This window comes from Hydractinia symbiolongicarpus, chromosome 6, assembly GCF_029227915.1.
Source record: "Hydractinia symbiolongicarpus strain clone_291-10 chromosome 6, HSymV2.1, whole genome shotgun sequence".
In the NCBI taxonomy this organism is placed as follows: Eukaryota; Metazoa; Cnidaria; class Hydrozoa; order Anthoathecata; family Hydractiniidae; genus Hydractinia; species Hydractinia symbiolongicarpus.
In genome coordinates, this window is record NC_079880.1 from 19,125,670 (window position 1) to 19,144,527 (window position 18,858).

At 33.3% G+C, this 18,858-nt stretch overlaps 2 protein-coding genes across 2 annotated transcripts; one reads left to right on the top strand and one right to left on the bottom strand.

The window, feature by feature from the left end:
* Window positions 1-1,871: 1,871 nt before the first annotated feature.
* Window positions 1,872-7,206, bottom strand: LOC130647195 (alpha-2C adrenergic receptor-like). Its single transcript, XM_057452966.1, has 2 exons — window positions 4,760-7,206; window positions 1,872-3,046 (listed from the first exon to the last, which is right to left on the bottom strand). The coding sequence occupies exon 1, from the start codon at window positions 6,957-6,959 to the stop codon at window positions 5,961-5,963; it is 999 nt and encodes a 332-aa protein (XP_057308949.1). The 5' UTR covers window positions 6,960-7,206; the 3' UTR covers window positions 1,872-3,046; window positions 4,760-5,960.
* Window positions 7,207-17,116: 9,910 nt separating this feature from the next.
* LOC130648143 (sushi, von Willebrand factor type A, EGF and pentraxin domain-containing protein 1-like) lies at window positions 17,117-18,400 on the top strand. The gene has a single exon (XM_057454176.1). The coding sequence runs from the start codon at window positions 17,117-17,119 to the stop codon at window positions 18,290-18,292; it is 1,176 nt and encodes a 391-aa protein (XP_057310159.1). The 3' UTR covers window positions 18,293-18,400.
* The last annotated feature ends 458 nt before the right edge of the window (window positions 18,401-18,858 follow it).

The following is an 18,858-nucleotide window of genomic DNA, read 5'->3' on the forward strand; positions in this document are numbered from 1 at the left end:
CTAAATTAAGATGATCGATTCTGTTTTATTAAATTAGTTGCGCTATTAACAGAGAAATAACAATGGGTTTAAATAACGCCCCGGTTTGAGAGTGGCGTTTATTAAAAGGGGACGTTTAAAAAAAAGATACCAGCAATTGTAAACTGCTAGCTTGGGATTCATCCAAGGAATCAGAATTATTTGAACATTACTGTATTTCCGCATTTTTCCTTGTCTGTGAACACTTTTATTATAAGAACGTTGAGTATGAGATTTTGCCCAAAATTTAGAAAATATTAAGAAACAAAATAATGCGTGTCTAGAAATACTAAGAATCAATACTATTAGAACCCCTTATTTTCTTCTTCGCACTTATAGTTACTATGGATACCGGTTGATCAATGAAATAACTTTATCATTAATTACTTTTTTTATCATCATTTGTGGATCTGACTATACATTTTCCTATTTGTCAAAAAGCACAAATAAGAAAATTTGAGGCTGAAAAAGCATGAATAACACACTGCTGAAATTTAGACGTTTTTAAATATGAAAAAAATGTATAACGCCATCTTTTTTAGCATCTATATTCGTTTATATATCATCAAAGAAACAAAAACCTTGAATAATGCATATTATCAAAAGTGTCTTTCACTACGTAATCCACCAAAAAGGGTTTTTGTTTACTCTAATCTTGAGATTTATTTGTGCGTTCGATAAAGTAAGTCTTTTCGCGAGTTTGTTTTGTTTACAAAATTTCTGGCTATTTGGTTGTTTAATTTTAATGCCGAACATGATGTTGTTGGCTGCAGGAATTCTTTTAATGGCTATTAACTCACGGAACAATCCACGAAAATTTGCCCCTCGCTACTTGCAGCTACCATTTTGGCTGAAAGATATAGACTAGTTGGGAGACCCAAAAAATCCGCGTTATTGGCTTGTACAATGAAGATGAATTAAAAACAAGGCATGCAACTTCTCGCCGTCTGTGATTGTCAGATAGAGAAAGAAAAACCGGGGATTAGGTTGCATAGTATGGTATTAGTGTTGTAGCATGGTTGTAGGGACAAATACAACGGTCCTTTTTCAAAACAAAATTTTATCCGTTAAATATTTAGTTCTATCGGTAAGTTTTAAGAAGTTTTATTATTGTCACGGAAAGGTCTTTTTTTAAACCATATTTTTAAAAAATGAGATAAAAATCGTCTAAATTTCGCCTGAAACTGGATGAGTCTTTTTAAAAATTTTCACCTTCAAATGTTCTTATTTGTGTTTTCAAAAAATTAAGGAAGCAGACGGTCACATTTACGGATGATAATAAATATTATGAGGATATTGAGAGAAATAGATGAAATTACCTGTCCTAAAATAATTTAAAATAATTCTAGGCTCACATTATTTTGTTCTTACAAACTATGAGAAAATTAAAGCTGAGTACGTTCTTAGCATGCTCAGCCTCGACGTTCCTATCAGCTAGCTTCCTATAACAAAAAAGGTTAGTGAAAATGTGGATCGTATAGAGGAAACCATAACTTAACTAATAATTCGTTTATAAAAACACTGTGATAACAAAATATAATTGGCATTTACTTACTACTGGGTCACCTTCTGCACCTCAATATACTGAGTCTACAAGAATTAATGACACACATGATTATTTAACTATTGTGAACTTCTCTATTTTGAAGTTGAAGTTTATGTTAACATACTCAAAATGCCATCATACCAACGCATGCCGACAATTTTCATTTACGCATGTAATTTGTCCACAAACTTTTTCATCCGAGTCAAAAAAAGCCCGGTTGTTATAAATTAAAACAAATGTACAAGCCGTTATTGCTTTTAAAGAAATAGTTCACAGAAACAATGAAATACAAAATAAATTTAAATTCATACAACATATAATTAAATCCGAAACTACTTTATCTTATTTATATTTAATTAATTTTTTTATCTCACTACGAAATGATACCGATTGTGAGAAGTAAGGTAAACTTGAAACTTGCTTCAACGTTTTCCGTTTCTGCATGCCAAAATAAGCATATTTTAATTTTATTCTGGAAACAACCGTTTATTTTTATTGTACACAAAAATAAAGCGAACTATTTTAAAATTTAATTTGAACAAAAAAATGCAAAGTCATGCGGCGAAGTGTCGCGCTGTAAAACACTGCGTTAGCTTATTCCAGATTTGCCTTTATTCAAGGCGTGCGCTCATTAAGAACATCACGTGTTATGTGCAGCGGTCGATTTACTACCTTCATTGTTACCATTACTGATAAAATTTCCCGCACAGCTTCACATTAACTCTTTAAATAACATGTTTATGTGAACGTACGTTAATACTTTGAAGAAAAATATACATGGTCGTTCAGCAATATATATTTTTATGGTAATATTACCTTAAACGGAAGCCGTTGCAGTGACGTTGATTTGATGTTAATGAAATGACAACCGTTAAAAAATTTTGTATAGTCTGATGAAGACCTCCAATATGGAGGTCGAAATATTACCATAAAAATATATATGCTGAACGACCATGCATGTGTTTCTTAAAGCTTCATATTAAATTTCACGTCTATTATCAAGAAAAATTTTGAGCACCGAATCAGCCACGTAAAACGACCAGTTTATAAAAATAATTTGCGCTAAACCTAGGCGCACGAAAAAAGAAAGCGAATTAAGGTTTAATAAAAAATCAGTCGTGTTATAACGAGGTTATAACCATATAATATAAAACTTACTGGAGTGTGTTATTATGGGAACTTTGCATCCCTGCTATGTAATAATCTGGCAAAAGTGCAACCATTCAGTCCACTGGGAGCCATTTTTGATACCATTTACCAGAGTACAAAGGAACATATATCGGTGGTCCTTCACTTGTGTGTCATAAGCACCACCGATGCCAGTTATGATAGAGTTAAATGGACAAACGAATCTCATTGTGCCTTCGTGATCGTTAACGTAGTGTGTCCAGTATGACATTGTGCATTCTTTGGCACAGTGGATATACCGTTGCCTATCCTATTCGTTGTCATGGACACTGAACATAATGTTGAAGGCTTTACCTAAAATATTAAATTAAAATTTAAAAAAATAGGAATATGAAAGTTTTCGTATGCATTTGGATTTTGTATTATAAGCAACACGAAAAAGAAAAAACTAATAAGCAAATTGGCTATTTTCTTCTCTGGCACTTTTTAATATTTGTCCCAGCAGCCCTCCAACCAGCAGTGACGATGTTACGACCTTTTTCAGTTTGGAAAAAACTTGTAAGATGCTCTTCGTGAATTTCGTGTGGCCTGGTTTTAAAGTTGACAAGATCAACTTCAATAGTTGCCACGCCACGATGGGGGTTTAGATAGTAAAAAGGTTTCTTCTATCACAAAGCGGTTTAAAAATCGAAATAAAAGTTGTTTGAAAAGGCAATGTTAAAAACTTTGAAAGTGCTTTCAGTTAATTTTCCACTGGATCAGAGTATAAAGATGATACAAAGAAAGATCGGTAAAAAAAGAGAACACCGTTAAGCTATCGTCCTACGAGGAGAATAGCATAAAATTTGTAAAAAAAATTGTTTTTATGTTTTTGAAGCTTTTATATATTATAAAAAAAGTCACCAAATTACCAGTTTTTTAATTCACGGTCACTAAATTAACGCAAATTTTGAAAAACCGTGTTAGCTTCACGACTCGTTAATTTTATGGAATAAGGTTTTCCATGAAGCGACTACTTAGAAAATTTTGTAACTTTGCAGAAATGCAAAAAAAAACAACAACAACGAATTGCGTTTTTCTAAGCGTGTGTTTTTGATTTACAAACTAAGGCCAGAGAGCAATGCAAAATAAACTCTTAGCCAACTTTAACAGGAGAACAAGCGTATTTAAATGCTTTTTCGTAACCGTTCACAAGATTCCGTTTTACAACATCCCACGTTAAACATGCGCCAACACAAAACAGAAGAAGAGCAACAGCTTTCTAAAAAGGTACAAAAAGTTACAATGACGAATTTCTTATTGTTGTTACCACTCATTGAAAAAGATTGTCTTGCATCTGGAATTTATACATCCTATCGATTCCTGTTTATTTGAATTTCGTTACAAAGCGCAGCGACGCTAAAATGCGAAGGAGTGCAAAATCTTAGAGATAGCAAAAAATCCCAAGGGAAATGTGTTACTGCTTAAGCCTTGTGTACACGAGCAATCTTTTAAATACACGTGCAATGAAATATATTGCGTTGCATGCGCCTGAAAGAATTGCGCCATGCAGCATAATATTTTTTAGCGTAATACAACAAAATCATGCAAAATCAAGTTTATGGAACACATCGTATTTGGTTAACAAAAAAATTTAATCGAATTTTATCCATACAAATAAATTTTATGCGAGGCTCCTCATCGTTGTACAACTTCTAAAAAATGGAGTGGTACGCCTCAAATTCTTCTCTGTTTTAAAGCCATTTTTGTTTTCGTCCGCTTCCAAAAGTAAAAAGCTAGAGCAATTATGCTCCACAGCCTCTTAATTTTAATTTAAAAACTGTTGCAGCAAATTTGGCCTTCCAGTGTACACAAGAGATGTCTCATGCGCATGAAAAATTGCTCGTGTCACAAAGGCCTTTGTCCGTATGTCTTTAAGTTCGGTTGTACATCAGAAAATAAATAAAATTAAATGTGAGTTACCAATATTATTGAGAAAGGAAGAGTGCTTAACCAAGCAATTAACGCTATTTTAAAGACTTTTTTTGTATTAATGTACGAATTTAGTGTTAGTATTCTATTACTTACCAGTATAAGTACAAGCTTGTGTGAGTTATTTCACCAACTTGTCCGCATATGGTTCATATTCCCAACTTTATATGGAGCTCTCCACCGCAGATGAAAATAAATCAATAATTAACAACTTAATTCCAGACCCATTTTAAGAGTTCGGTGCACACATATTTATATTTGAAAAAATAGAGTAGTGGATGGAATTCGCACCACCACTATAATTCTAGTAACTTCTGTAGAAGTCAGACGTATACCTTGAACGAGTTTGCGCAACATGAAGCTACTGTGTTTACAAAGTAAGGAGTGAAGTGTGGGCAGTTGTTTCACATTTTGTGCAGCTTGCTTTGGAGGCCAAACGTATGAACGATTGTGCAAATATTCTCAACGTTGGGCCCAAGAGCTTTTAGTGGGTAAAAAATACTGAAAAGGATCAAATTATCAACATGCGGAAAGCTCTGTATTGAAAAAAAACAAACAATTTTATTGAGTAAGTAAACATTAACAGTAAACATTTCCAAATGCACCATTTTGCCGAAAAAAAAACAATGCTGAAATGTTTAAACAACCAAACAAACAAACAACCAAACAAACAAACAAACAAACATAATGTCTACTCCTTTTATGTTATGACCATGTCTTTTCTAAATTCAATAAAGTTTCACTATAGTATCATAAAATGTCTGATGATTTACTTGAAGTACGAAAAGCTTTACAATGAATGTATTTTTATGAATTTATATACTTGTTTCTTTAGTGAGAATTTCACTATAGTCATCAATAAACAACAATGTCACAATTCCGTCTGTCTTTTTTCAAGGATTTTCTTAATTAAAAGTGCCTGGGAAGAAATAGTGCATTCGTTTCTGGCAGTTTATTTAATAAAAAATAAAAACATCGAACAAAGTTTGTTTTTTTGCTTTATTTAGGTGGCTATATCGATTATGTGCCTATCTTCAAATTAGAATTTGCAAATGTGACTATGTGAAATAAGTGTCTGTCTTCGAAGTAGGATTTGAAAGATGCGCTTTGTCGATTAAGAGCCTATCTTCAAATTAGAATTTAAAAAATACGGTCATTAGCAAATGTTGAATGGCATTGCTTTTTGAAAGGCAATTAAAGTCATATATATTGACGCAAGAGCGATTATATTTTAAGCAGTTTTTTTTTCAAGCTGTTTATAACACATATTCTAAGAGCTGCTCCGTCCTTTAGATGACTAAATAACCATTTTCGAAATATGTTTGATAGGTCCGGTGGCGTTACGATGAGTTAAAACCACGAAGGTTTTTTTTTCTGGTTTAACTGTGGAGCTGCTATCCTGCAACATGTTTTCCAATCTTGAAACTCGAAATCTTCTAGCTAATTTCTGTCTCAACGATGTTGAAAAGAGAATATATATAACAGCATCTGAACTGTATCCAAGTGAAAACAAAACACCGAAAATCGTTTGCAGTGTTGGCGATATTGTAATGACATCTATGGAACTTAAAAACCAAAAAAAGTCAGGAATAGCGATGAAAATTAAAAAAGTCGCGATTAGAAGTGTTGGTAACAAGAGATGGTAGCGGTTCCGTTTTCGGAATCTTTTTGTCGTTGCTGAGCCATTAGAAGTTGTTGATTCACACGAACGAGAGTTTAAGGAACCTCTTAACTTCTTCGCAGTTCTTCTGTTTTGCTTTATTTTTGTTATTATATATCCATAAGTTACCATAGCAATCAGCAAGAACAATAGATCACACGACGGGAATACGTATTTGTAAGTAATATTAGTCGGTTTTTGAACAGACCTTATTCGATTACCTTGCTTGAGATAATTGACAAAACTTGGAACAGGAAGCAAAAATGAAGTGATCCACACAGAAACGGTAATGTAAGTAATTTTTCTAGCAGTGCAATAAGCAGAATATCGTAGGTTGAAGTAGACATGAAAAAATCTGTCCAGTGTTATTATATACATGGTTATATAATATAAAATTGATGCACATAAGCTGCAACCTCGTAGAACAGCATATGCACAATTAGATTCGCCATAAATCAACATTAAAACTCTGTACAAGCCACTACACAATGTTAGGTAGATTTCAGAAAGACATAAGTTGATCAAAAGAACTTTCTGGCTTTTTGTTACTGTTGAGGGCATCTTCAAAAGAACAAATAAACCAATACTGTGAAGGATTAACGGAACCAGATAGATTAGAGGTGCTAGCGCCTTCATTTTTTTCTTTTTAATATTTTTTGCAACAACTTTTTTTGAGGTCAATATTTTTTTACTATTCTTATTAATTTATTAATTTACTAAATTATTTGTTTTTTGTTTATTATTGTTTGTGATTTGATTTGGGAAAAAGGTTTTGACAAATGGATATGTATAAATTGTCTGTAGCAGGTGGCTTTTTTAATAATAAAGAAGTGGAACAGTAATGTTCTTTGTATATAAAAAGAAGTGCTAAGAATAAATAAAAAAGAATGATAAAGCTACAATGTTACTCATAAAACTTCTACGAAACCCTTACACCACATTAAATAAAAAAACCTTACATCCAATACAAAAATACAGCAAAAGGAAATTCGCGAATATTTTTCTCATTTTTTCCCCTTTAATTTGCTAGAAGGGATTTTCGCGAATAAGGGTGCTTATAACTTTTTTGCGGGAACTCATTATTTAAATGGGAAGAAAGAAAAACTAATAATAAAAATACTAGTAGGAGAACCAAAACTGCAACAGTATAAATAGTGTGCTTGTAATTGATGATTAAAGAGGATAGTCTTTTTAAGTTTGTGTCAGTCTCCTTAGATATCCTCCCCATCTCTTTCTATTTAAGTTTTCAATGCAGAAAATATTTTAATTTGGCGAATCAGTCAATCTTAGATTCTCTTTGCGAATCACTGACTTTGGAATATTACGCAAAGTATAGGCATGAAAAAATAAATTTCTTTCTGCAAAAGATGCTTCTCTTAAACCTTTTTGTGCTGAGAATTTCATTTTAGGAAAATATGTCAAACTGTTGCCATGGCAACAGTTTGACGTGTTAATTATTTGTTTTTAACCTTAGTGTGACTACATTCCAATGAATTATACAAACATTTTTTTGACCAAGTAATTATTTAATTAGTAAATATTTAGTAATTAAGTTTACATGTAATTATTTAATGCCTGTACAAAACTTGTGGAAAGTTTCATGTCGAATTAACAGCTTTTAAAATTACAGAGGTGATCAAATCAGCCCACCTAAGCATTAAAAAAGATGCGATTTGGTGTGAGGAACTTATATAGAGTGCAAAGTAATTATACTTTAAGTTTTTTGCAGTGGCATCTGATATAAAAAAAATTCACACGACTAGAAATATTGAATCTATGTATTTTGCCCTGGGCATAGGTAAAAATAAAGTACGACATTGAACTCATCTCAGTACGCATTAAAATTCTCAAATTGCTATTTTTTCTCTTTGATTTCCTTCCACAATGCGCATTTCACAGGATTTTAACACAAAATCATTACGAATACTTTTAGCACGGCTCCCACTAGGCGTTAATGTACCCAGCAGGCACACGACGTCGTACAGACGTCTGTTGCTAGTTGCTGCTATGCCGCGACGTCGGCCACAACGTTACAACGTCGCTTTGACGTCGTAATTTCCGACGTCGTATTTCGACCATAAACCGACGTCGATTCGACGTTAGGTTATCAGACGTCGGATTTATAATTCAACACGACGATGCACCAACGTCGCACCAACGTAAGATTTGATAACTCTTTCAGGGAAAAATATTCTGAAAATCTTCTTAGAAAAATAAAAAACGGTTTTTACAAATGCAATAGCTGACTGACTTTTGGAGATTGTACAAGGGTACGCTTTTATTATAATTTTATTTTAAGAGAGAAAGTGCAAAAGTTTCCAGTTCAAATTTGTAATTGATGTGACCAAACCATGTGATAAAAATTATGCAATTTGATTTGTTAAAACATCGTACTTTCGAACGAGGAAATATTCGAACGAAAAAGAAGTCGCTTCGAATTTAAAAATAAACACAACGTTCTTCTCTTTACCAAAGAAAATTGAAGTTGCAAACGTTTTGAAATATATATGTTGAAACGACGTGATATATGTGTCCATTTCTTTCGCGCTAAAATCGTTGTGTGTTAATTTCAAGCATTTGTTGTTGGTAAAGTATTGTGGACTTCATTTTTACGAACATAGAAGAAAAGAAAGAAAGTGGAAATATTTCAAAATATATTGAGAAGAATCTGACAAGCAGTAAGTTTTTTTAATTCCCTGTGTTACCCTGAATATTTATATGAAATACAATGTATACATATTTCAAGTTTATTTAGGTCATTATTTCGCATATGCTATAGAAAAATTTCTGTATTTTAGGTTGATGAAAAAAGCGACAAAAAGGAATTGAGAAGATTCCCGTTTTAAGAAGAAGAAACAGTAAATAATTCTTGTTACTTTATAACTAACATTGTATCTAGGCACATCAATTGAAAACTGTAATATCTGTTAATATATGACACCTAGCTTAGCAATTACACATCTTGTCATTTCCGAGAAATGTTCTTATATAAAAAGCGTGTATCTTCGCTCTGTGGCAAATTCTACTTGCAATTTATATCACTTGTTAGATCATAATACCTTTATTTTCTTTCTATAGCAAATAGAAGAAAAAGTCGATGAAGACGCGCGTGAAAAATGCAGAGGTGATGAAAAATGTTTATGCTTAAGAACATAAAGTTATTGTAAATAAATATGAGTTATCAAGTGTTTTTGGTACTAGTGTAATTTAGCGTATGTGAATACTAGTTGATTATAAAAGAAAATAATTTTAAAAATCACTTTTTGTTTTAAAGAGCCTCTTTGTTACGTCTGTTAACGTCGCAGCTAAGTCGCTGTAACGTCGGTTAACTTCGCGGTTATACGTCTGTAAAAGGTCGGTAGACGTCTATACAACGTAGCCACGACGTCGATAGGACGTTGTGCTCTGACGTCGTACAGACGTCGAAGTCCGACGTCTGCGCGACTTTCCATTCTGACGTTGAGCGGACGTCGCACCGACGTAAAACTCGACGTCGCTACGACGTCTCTGCGACGTTGGTGTGGCAGCTGGGTACGTTATGGTTATTTTCTGTCTAGTAACAATGTTTTTTTTATCTCACTTTAGCGCTAGTCAGAGCTAGCTAGCTGCAGCGCGCGATATTTTTTTTACATTCCGCGCTAGTTTGCATCATATATCAAAGGATCCCGACAATTTTTATTATTGGGAATGCTTTTTTGAACATAAACAATGCAATATTTTTAAATTATTTTGGTATTTACAGTTTGTAGAAAACTTTAATTGTAAAAATAAGATTATTGACCAATGAAAAAGCAAAGTGTTTTATTACTAAACGATTTATTTATCTTTGTTGTTGTTTTTGAAACAATGACGAGCATTTGTCGCCAAATTTCTATTCTGTTATCGAATTGATGAAAAACTGTGCTACTTTTCGCCTAATTACATAGCAGAGCGAACCGGTTTTCTTCTTTGAAGTCCAGTTCGCCAATAAGTAATTTTTTAGCGCGCGTTTTATGACCAGTAGTGTAAGTGCCTAAAATTATTTTATCTCAAATTGGCGCTATTTATTTAGCGCTAGTTAGCGCAAATTAGCGCCTGTTGGAAACTGTGCTTTAGCGAGCTGTTCGTTTTTATGTACAAAATAAATAGGTTTAGAACTGATCGCATCAAGAATTGTTTCAATAGAAATATAAAAGTTTTATTTTTTTCTTTGTCAATTTCCACCTTAATGGACTCAGGATAAGATTTTGCCTAAAATTAGAACCTAATAAAAATGTAGCCAATATGGATTGCCGGCAAATAAAAAATAATGTGAGTCTGAATTACTACAATTTTTTACAATACCATCAATTTTCAGTTTCTTCGGAACGTGCAAAAATTGCATTTTTTATCGATGGCGATTCTCCTGTTTTAATCAATATAAATATTCTAAACCAATTTTCCAATCATAACGAATTTTCTGAATAAGGTAAAAGTTAAAAATAAATCCATTAAAGAAATGAAATACGTGCAACTCTAACTAGTACAAAAAACAGTTTTAATCAAAGAACATGCAAGATGAGAAGGTTCAAAGGGAATACAAATTGCTTATTGAAAGGATAAAATCTGTTGGCGGTCAACTGCCATGACCGTTTGACTTGTTTAGGCATATGAAGACAATATTTCGGTAGAAGTAGATTTCATGCGGGATTAAAGCAAAAGTAATTCACAATCAGTTGTGAACACACCCAAATTTATTTTTGGTGTTAAAGAGAATTCGGATTGTAAAATAAGGTCTTTGTTTTGTTAAATTTGGGGATATTATTATCGAGCCTAACATTTCATTCATTTCATTCTAAATTTCTCCTTGCATGAACATCTAGGTAACAAGGGATGGGAGCGTCAAGTACTTGGCTAGATCTAAGCATATGTTAATACTTGAAAACAAACAATACAGATTACTTTTCGGGGTCATTTTTTAGGTCAATTTCCGTGTGACGTAGTAACTTTTGTTGCGAATGTCACAAATTTTCGTCGGATTTGAACTCCCTCAATGACTTCAATGATTTATGTTTACTGATCTTTGCATTTTTTTATCGTTTTGCGAAAATTTATACAGGATAAATTTTCAGAAAATTAGAACTTGTGAAAAAATTAATAAATAAAAATCAATCGCGAGTATCATAAACACACCCGAATAATAAGGCAAATCGAATATATTTGATATAAGTTTTCGTTATGCCAGTGTTTTATTAAATATCACTATTCACTTTTTAATGTGTGAATACCATAGTTGTTTATTAAGATGTGAAGCGATTTCTATTGATCAGAAGAGGTAACGCTATTCATCTGCACATTGTTCACAACTCTGATATTACCAACGTAATTATGCGCTATTTTTGATAACAAAAAAAAGATAATAATTCTCAATTAACAAGCAAATGCATAGTGAAAAAGTGAAAATTTATTCCTTTTTAAGAAAAAATATATTCAATTGAGATGTAAAGTTAAAAATATTCTTTTCATCTAAGGTTGAAATGAAGATTTTTAGTAGATGAGCGTTATAACTTTTAGCTTGCTTTAGTAATTATTTTCTCGTGTTTTTTTTTACCTAGTCAATCAATTTCGTTTTTTTTTATTGTTAGGTGCATATCAACAATGCCGAAAATTAAACCTGTTCCATTACTGGATGATTTAATGACAGCGGAGAACTTGATCGACTTAGACCTTCTAGAGCCTTATTTAACTGGTAAAGTTGGCAATAATACGCAGAAAACCAAAGATGTTGGTAACAGAAAAGATGTGAATTTGCTATTTGTACTTTTTATATACCTGTTAGATGCTGACTTTCCAAGTATTTTCTATGAAAACCTCAGCAACTCGAAATCATTCATGAAACTTTTACACGAACTTACACAAAATCAAAAGAAGCTGATTCAACTTTTTTTGCATCAGCAAGAGGGTCACACAATATCTAACAAATGGACGCTTTGGATAAAATATTTAAAAGACAAATATGAATTATATTAGAAAAGAATAACTGTTCCATTTAGGGATGCAACGATACACCGTAGACTGTATTACACGAAAGAAGAATGACAAAAAGAACTTGCAAATAACGTTCTTGAATGTTTTAAGGTCATCTTGCTTAGATGATGATGTTCATGTTTAATAACTTTTAATTTTTAGAAATCTTAGTTCTTTTAAGCTCCTCTAAAGCTTGCTTCAACCATCAACGCTCGCCCCAGTTATTTAGATTAGCTTTTAAGGTCATGGATGTCTAGGGAACATAAGGTTGTGTTAACAAGAAGTTATGCTAAGTTACGATCCTTATTTAGGGCTTAGAAATCATATATGCGGGACGAACCTGATATCATCTTAGATGGTTCAAATAAAATCCTTTCGGTGCTCTAAATAGAATTTTTTAAATGAAAATCTCTTCAGATGCGAATTATCTAGATGGTTGAACTGATTAAACTTGCTTGATTTTTAACTGGCCCAAAAAAGTCTGATATAGTCAGATTGGAGAACATTTAATACTATTCGCATAAGCTGGTTAGACGGAAGATGTCGTGAGAAACCAACACGAATGTAAGAAGTTTTTTCTATGAGAATCCTTATTAATTGTCTCCACACATCACCATCTGTTGCCTTTCACATACTTCCAGTATTTGTACCATTAGCCATTATGTGAAATATTTTATGCAAAAAAACTTTAAACAGCCAATTGGAAATCTCTTTCGTCGCAAAATCACTTTCCTTGAGGTAGAGCCGGCGTTGGTTTTAAGACCATAAAAAGGTTTGGTAGCGAGGTGTATATAAAAATAGGTCATAAAAATGTCGACTTAATTGTTAAAATTTATTTTGACTATTTGTGCAACAAAAGACAATTTCCAGTTCCCACCAAGTAGTAGTTCCTGGTAGTCGTACATCCTCGTTACCCTGTTCGGACGTTTTTTACGTGCATGCGCAGAAACAATTTGCATACTAAAAAAATCCTCAATCTCATTTCATGCTTTACCTTGTATGACTGTAATTTCTTCTCGCTGACTTCCAAATGTCTTGGGATTGAGACTGGAATATCATGGCGAAGTTGTTTTTTACAATCCATTTATGCTTTTACGAAAGGAAAATACGTGTTTTTAGACGAGTGAACATCCACAAAATAAGAAAATACAGAAAATAACTTGAACCTCGGCGAACCGCGCAGACTGTAAGGGGTATGTTGGTAGTCTTGTCTACTTATGACACAAGAATTTTCTTAGGGAATTCATGTTTGTCATATATTTCCGCTGTAAATTTTATTGAGGACGTTGAAATTACCAGGGCGTACAAGGGGCGTTAAATGGCGCTGGTGCCTATGTCACAGCTTCAAGAGGGTTCTTTTAAAGCACTGTCTATTTCCTGTGGCTATATTTATGGTTTAAGTTTGCCCTCATTTATGATGGTTTGTCTTGTTGTTAGCTAAGTAGTTCTATTCACATCTTTCTAACAATAAATTAGAAAAGATAAAACAAAAGCATTGGACTAACTTGGTATATTCGTATGGGTATGGTATATTGGTATGGGTATGGTATATTGGTATGGGTATGGTATATTGGTGATTGGTATAGGTGGTATGGTGTTACATCACATGACATTTTTTATGAAACATATTTTATATTTATCACAAATCTTTGCATTTGACATCGACCGACTTGTGACCAGCGACTGGATTATAAACTTACTCAGTATCTTCGGCCAAACGTATATTCCATCTTTTGTGCGTATTTTTGATGAAAGAAAACCGTGAAGCTGGTCACTTTACAGTTGTCGATATCCGTCTGTTCTTCTGTACACCAACATTTTCTTGATTTTTTGCGTCGTTGAGGTATATGAAAATTACAGTAATTAAAATTAATGACAGTCGAAGTTTGCGATGCTTCCACGCAAACAAAGACCGACGCTTGCCCGAGGATACGACACGTGCATTTATACTGTTTTGTTGCACATGCGCATAACCCGAAAAGTCGGGTTACATTATGGTGCAGTATTCAAAAACAAACTTTGTTCCACAAATTAAAATTTCACTGTAATATATTTCACTTGTAACATATATCTATTTCTAAGTAAAGAAAAATGTTTTGTTTCTAAGAAAGACACAAGATTTCTTAAGAAAACTTTTTTGTTGCACCTGAGAGTCATGTACGAAAAGAAAATCATACGGTCACGTATAAATAGCCACTTCGAAAAACATAATAGCTTACATTTGATTACATCATACGTCTCTTAATACTTTTTTAATTATTATCTATTGATATGTTTGTTTGTTTGTTTGTTTGTTTTATGTATATATACCGTAAGAGAACTTCTTTCTGCACTGGCGAATTGTTTCAATATTTGCAGTAAGTGCTTAGCGAAGAATTTATATACCACTTGTATAACATTTTAACTGTTTTTATTGATTGTTTTATACCTGAAGATTAATACTAATATCCGAAATATATTGTTAAAATAAAAACTAATTGTTGGTCAATTGATTTCGACTATGACTAGTCTCAGAGCCCGTAGGAACGGTTTAAATTTGCTCTACCGAAGCAATTTTAATTCTTACTCAAAAACAAATAAATTTCAGGTAAATAAAGATTCCGAGAAAAACTATATTCTATTAAGACTTTTAGGTAGTAATTTGAAAAACACATTCATATGTAGCTAGCCCTCTAACAGTAACTTTAAATATAGAACTTATGTTTGATAATTAATTTACTAATATAACAAGGGATTCTTTCCACATTTTGTTAAACATACAACAATATCAAGACCAATTTTCAGGCTAATACCACGAACCCAACATGCTCAGGAAAAAGAAGTCGTTATGTACAGTTATACATTAGTAACGAATAAAGTATATAAGTCAACAACATTGGTTAAAGCTCCAACTAGCTAGGTTAGTAGCCAATCCTAGTGTAAAATGTAAAATCAACTTAGCTAGCTGAGCACCAGAAAGGAATGTAAACTTTGGTAAGCCCAATACATACCATTTTCTATTTCTTTTACCAAACATTCATAATTAGCCCACCTAGAAATTATATTAAGAACTAATGAAGCTAAAGGAACTGTGTGAATCACTTCACTTAAAAATCAAAATTGTCTCTTTTTGATGTTAATAATGTGTTCCGGCAGTGTATTTGCAAATTATGGTGCATGAAGTATTGCCAGGCCTGTTCTCCAAAATAATAATAAAACTATTTTTGGATATAAGTAGCAATCACCACTTTTTTTAGACCATGCACATACCCGCCACGCGTTGTCTTCCTGTGCTACTCCCCCCTCAAACACTTTGTTGCCTGTGTAAGACTGGAGGATTTTAGTTTGTGAATGAATGAATTTTTTTTAAAAAAAAGAAAAAGGCTGGGAAAGCGAATTCCTGTCAATCTAAAGTGCAAAATGCACGGAGGCAAGCTAGTTTCTCACATCAAATTTTTTGAATCTTCTTCCAATTCAAAAGTAGCCTTTTCCTAACTTTATCCTTATCCCAAAAGTTTTCTAAAATTTCAGGGTGCTTCAATAGTAGGTTTTTTATCAACTTCAATTTCTTGTTAAACCCTTTATTAAAGGGTAGACCCTTCCACAAGAAGAAAGTGGACAAAAATGGCCTCTCTTGTAAATTCTGAACTACTGACATATTCGCAAAATAACTTGACAGTCCGAAAACCCATCACAAACTAACTGTAGAAGAGTTATTCTCTCCTACCCACAATCAAACATGAATATAAACTACCTTGGAGCTGCTATATCATTTAAAAGCTGAGATACAAGGCAAATACGCCTAAAGAAAACTTTATGGCAACCTTTTTCGCCCCTATGGCGTAATACAGTGCATTTTGTGAAATGTGAAATGAACACAGGAAGGTCGCAAACCAGAATGTTATTTATTGCAAAGAGAGAGATAAATATACTGTTTCACTTTGACACCCTACAACAAAGGGTGTATTTCGGCACCTCTATGAAAGGTCATACAAATTAAAGTGTGGCTACGTTTCAAGTAAATCACGCGAGACAATCAGTAGTTACATTCCAAAAACTGTGGCCTGCGGCATTTTTGCTTTGCCACCTCTCAAAGCTATGCAAGCACTGCAAGCATTTTCCCACAAAGCATGTGGCCAATCCGTTAATTTTTAGAATCTTGGAAATGAAACAACATTTGGCTGCAGTTTCTAAAATTTCTAATACTGTATTTACTTGTTTTGCTGTATGTAACTTTTGACCGATCTTATGGAATGTACAAAAATCGCTTTATTAATAGAATCAAAGGCAAAAAATAAGGCGGTAAATAATACTAAATTGGAATTACACACTTGGGAAACCGTTGTGTTACTTGAATTAAAAAAGATTTTTCATAACGTGTGAGAAAAATCCAATTCAACGAGATTTGAATAACCTAAAATTAGTCATAACATCTTAACATATTGCTTATAGTTTCAAAACAAATTGTACATTTCGCCATAATGAATACTTTAAAGCAGTTTTTAATTTCAATGATAAACTGTAAACTAAATCGACTTTCATAAATATAATATGAACGTGAAAAATGAGGGAAAAATATATAAATGTGAAAAATATACCACAAAAAAACCCCAAATGAATTGCGAATTAATAATTAATATAGAGGTTGGTACTACTGCAAACCTCAGATTTAGTCCACATTTCTACCCAATGTCATATTAACAAAAATGTCACAGGGGACGGGACTTGTTTAGCTATTCAATAATCCGAAAAGAATTATAAATAGCCTGTACTCTGTACTTACAACAGTAAAGTTAAAGTCAGGTTTTTTCGCAAGAACGTAGCTAATTATGTTTTACGTAAAAGTAACATTTCTGCTTTTAGCACTTAGAATTTGGCTGCATGCAGCGAGTGATGAGAGGTGTGGGATTGACAGAGCGTTTACTGTAATTCACGAGTCCAGTCAGATTGATGGTGTGGTGTACTCCTACATTTCCGACACCATTGCACATTGTATCATCAAGTGTGTTAAGCACGTCCGATGTAAATCCATCAATTTCAATCACTTAACGAGAGAATGTCAACTGAGTTCACTCTATTCGAAAATGACAACGTTAACTAAGCAAGCCAACTGGGTTCACATGGAAACCGATCCATATAAGAAGTATCAGGGAAAAAATTGCATTGAAAATTCAAATCAATGCGAGAATCATGATTATTGTCGGTCTTTGTGCCGACCACCCTGGTATGAATGCATGTGTATCAACGAAAAATATGGAAAATCGTGCAATCGTAATCCTTGCAAAAACAGTGGGACATGTGTCAATGCTTGTTTTTCTCCAGGATACACGTGCGTCTGCCCAGCCTTGTTTGTTGGCGAGAGATGTGAACACTATGGTATACATTTTGTCATACATTTTATTGGACCAAGTAAGCAGCATGCCATAACTAACATTAATTTCTCCCCTATATCGGGAGTTTCAGTCTGTTTTTGGTTCCGGGATGAGGGCGTTGATACTGTTTGGAGAGCAGTTGTGAATTTGCTGCAAAACGGGGGTAAATGTAATTTCTTCACAGTAGCCGTAAAATACAACAAATTTAAAATTGGTTTGTTTGCAGAACATTATCAACTAAACACAGTGGTGGAAAAAAACAAATGGTATCATGTATGTGCTATATACGATTTATCGACTTTATCTGGTCTTCTTTACGTGAATGGTGAGTATGTTGAAACTGTCATGGGTCCTGTGATGACTAACAACCAATTTTACGCAAATGGTGTAGTTCTTGGACAAGATGTTGACCTATCAGGTGGGGCGTGCGTTGTAAATGATATCAATCAAGGATTTATTGGTTATATAACGCTTGTAAATATATGGAGCAGACGATTATCAGTTACAGAAGTTCGCGATACCTACCTTCAAAATATACCTTTCGGTGATTTGCGTTGGGATGAACTCTTGACATTTCACGAAACAGGCGATATTAAGAAAGTCTTGTTTTCGCCAAACTTTACAATCCATTAAACATGGAAGAAAATGACAACATTATTATACTTATTTTATTGCATTGTACACGTTTTTTAAAGTAGGGAGGTCCAAGAAATGTTCATCAGAGTCACTGATGCGTTTCTCACAGTGAAAAAAAAACAAAATTCGCAAGGCGGATTTCTTTGCTTTCATGTCTCTTCATTAAGTAAAAATAAAAAATACTTTTTCAGACTTTTAGTATTTTATTTGTCAATTCTTGGGCAAGAAGATGTTGGAAGATTCCCATTAGCGAAAAAGTGGAGCACCAAAGCTACCCTCGCCCTCAGGAAGGCCCCTAATGATGGGGCTTTGTTCGTTAATTTAATTCAAACGCGAGTTAAATATGCACATTAAACTAATATTCATACAGTGTTATGTATCTTTGTTACATTAGTTTTTAGCACTACGTCATTGTTGTTCAACACGCGCAATAAATACTAGGTATTACACAGTAGAGAGTACAATATGGCGTATATCTAAAGGCGGGAATACACGTAAAATATTTCTTTATAAAAATGCAGATAAGTAAAAAATGAAGTCGAAGCGTAAGGTACCTGCTTGTA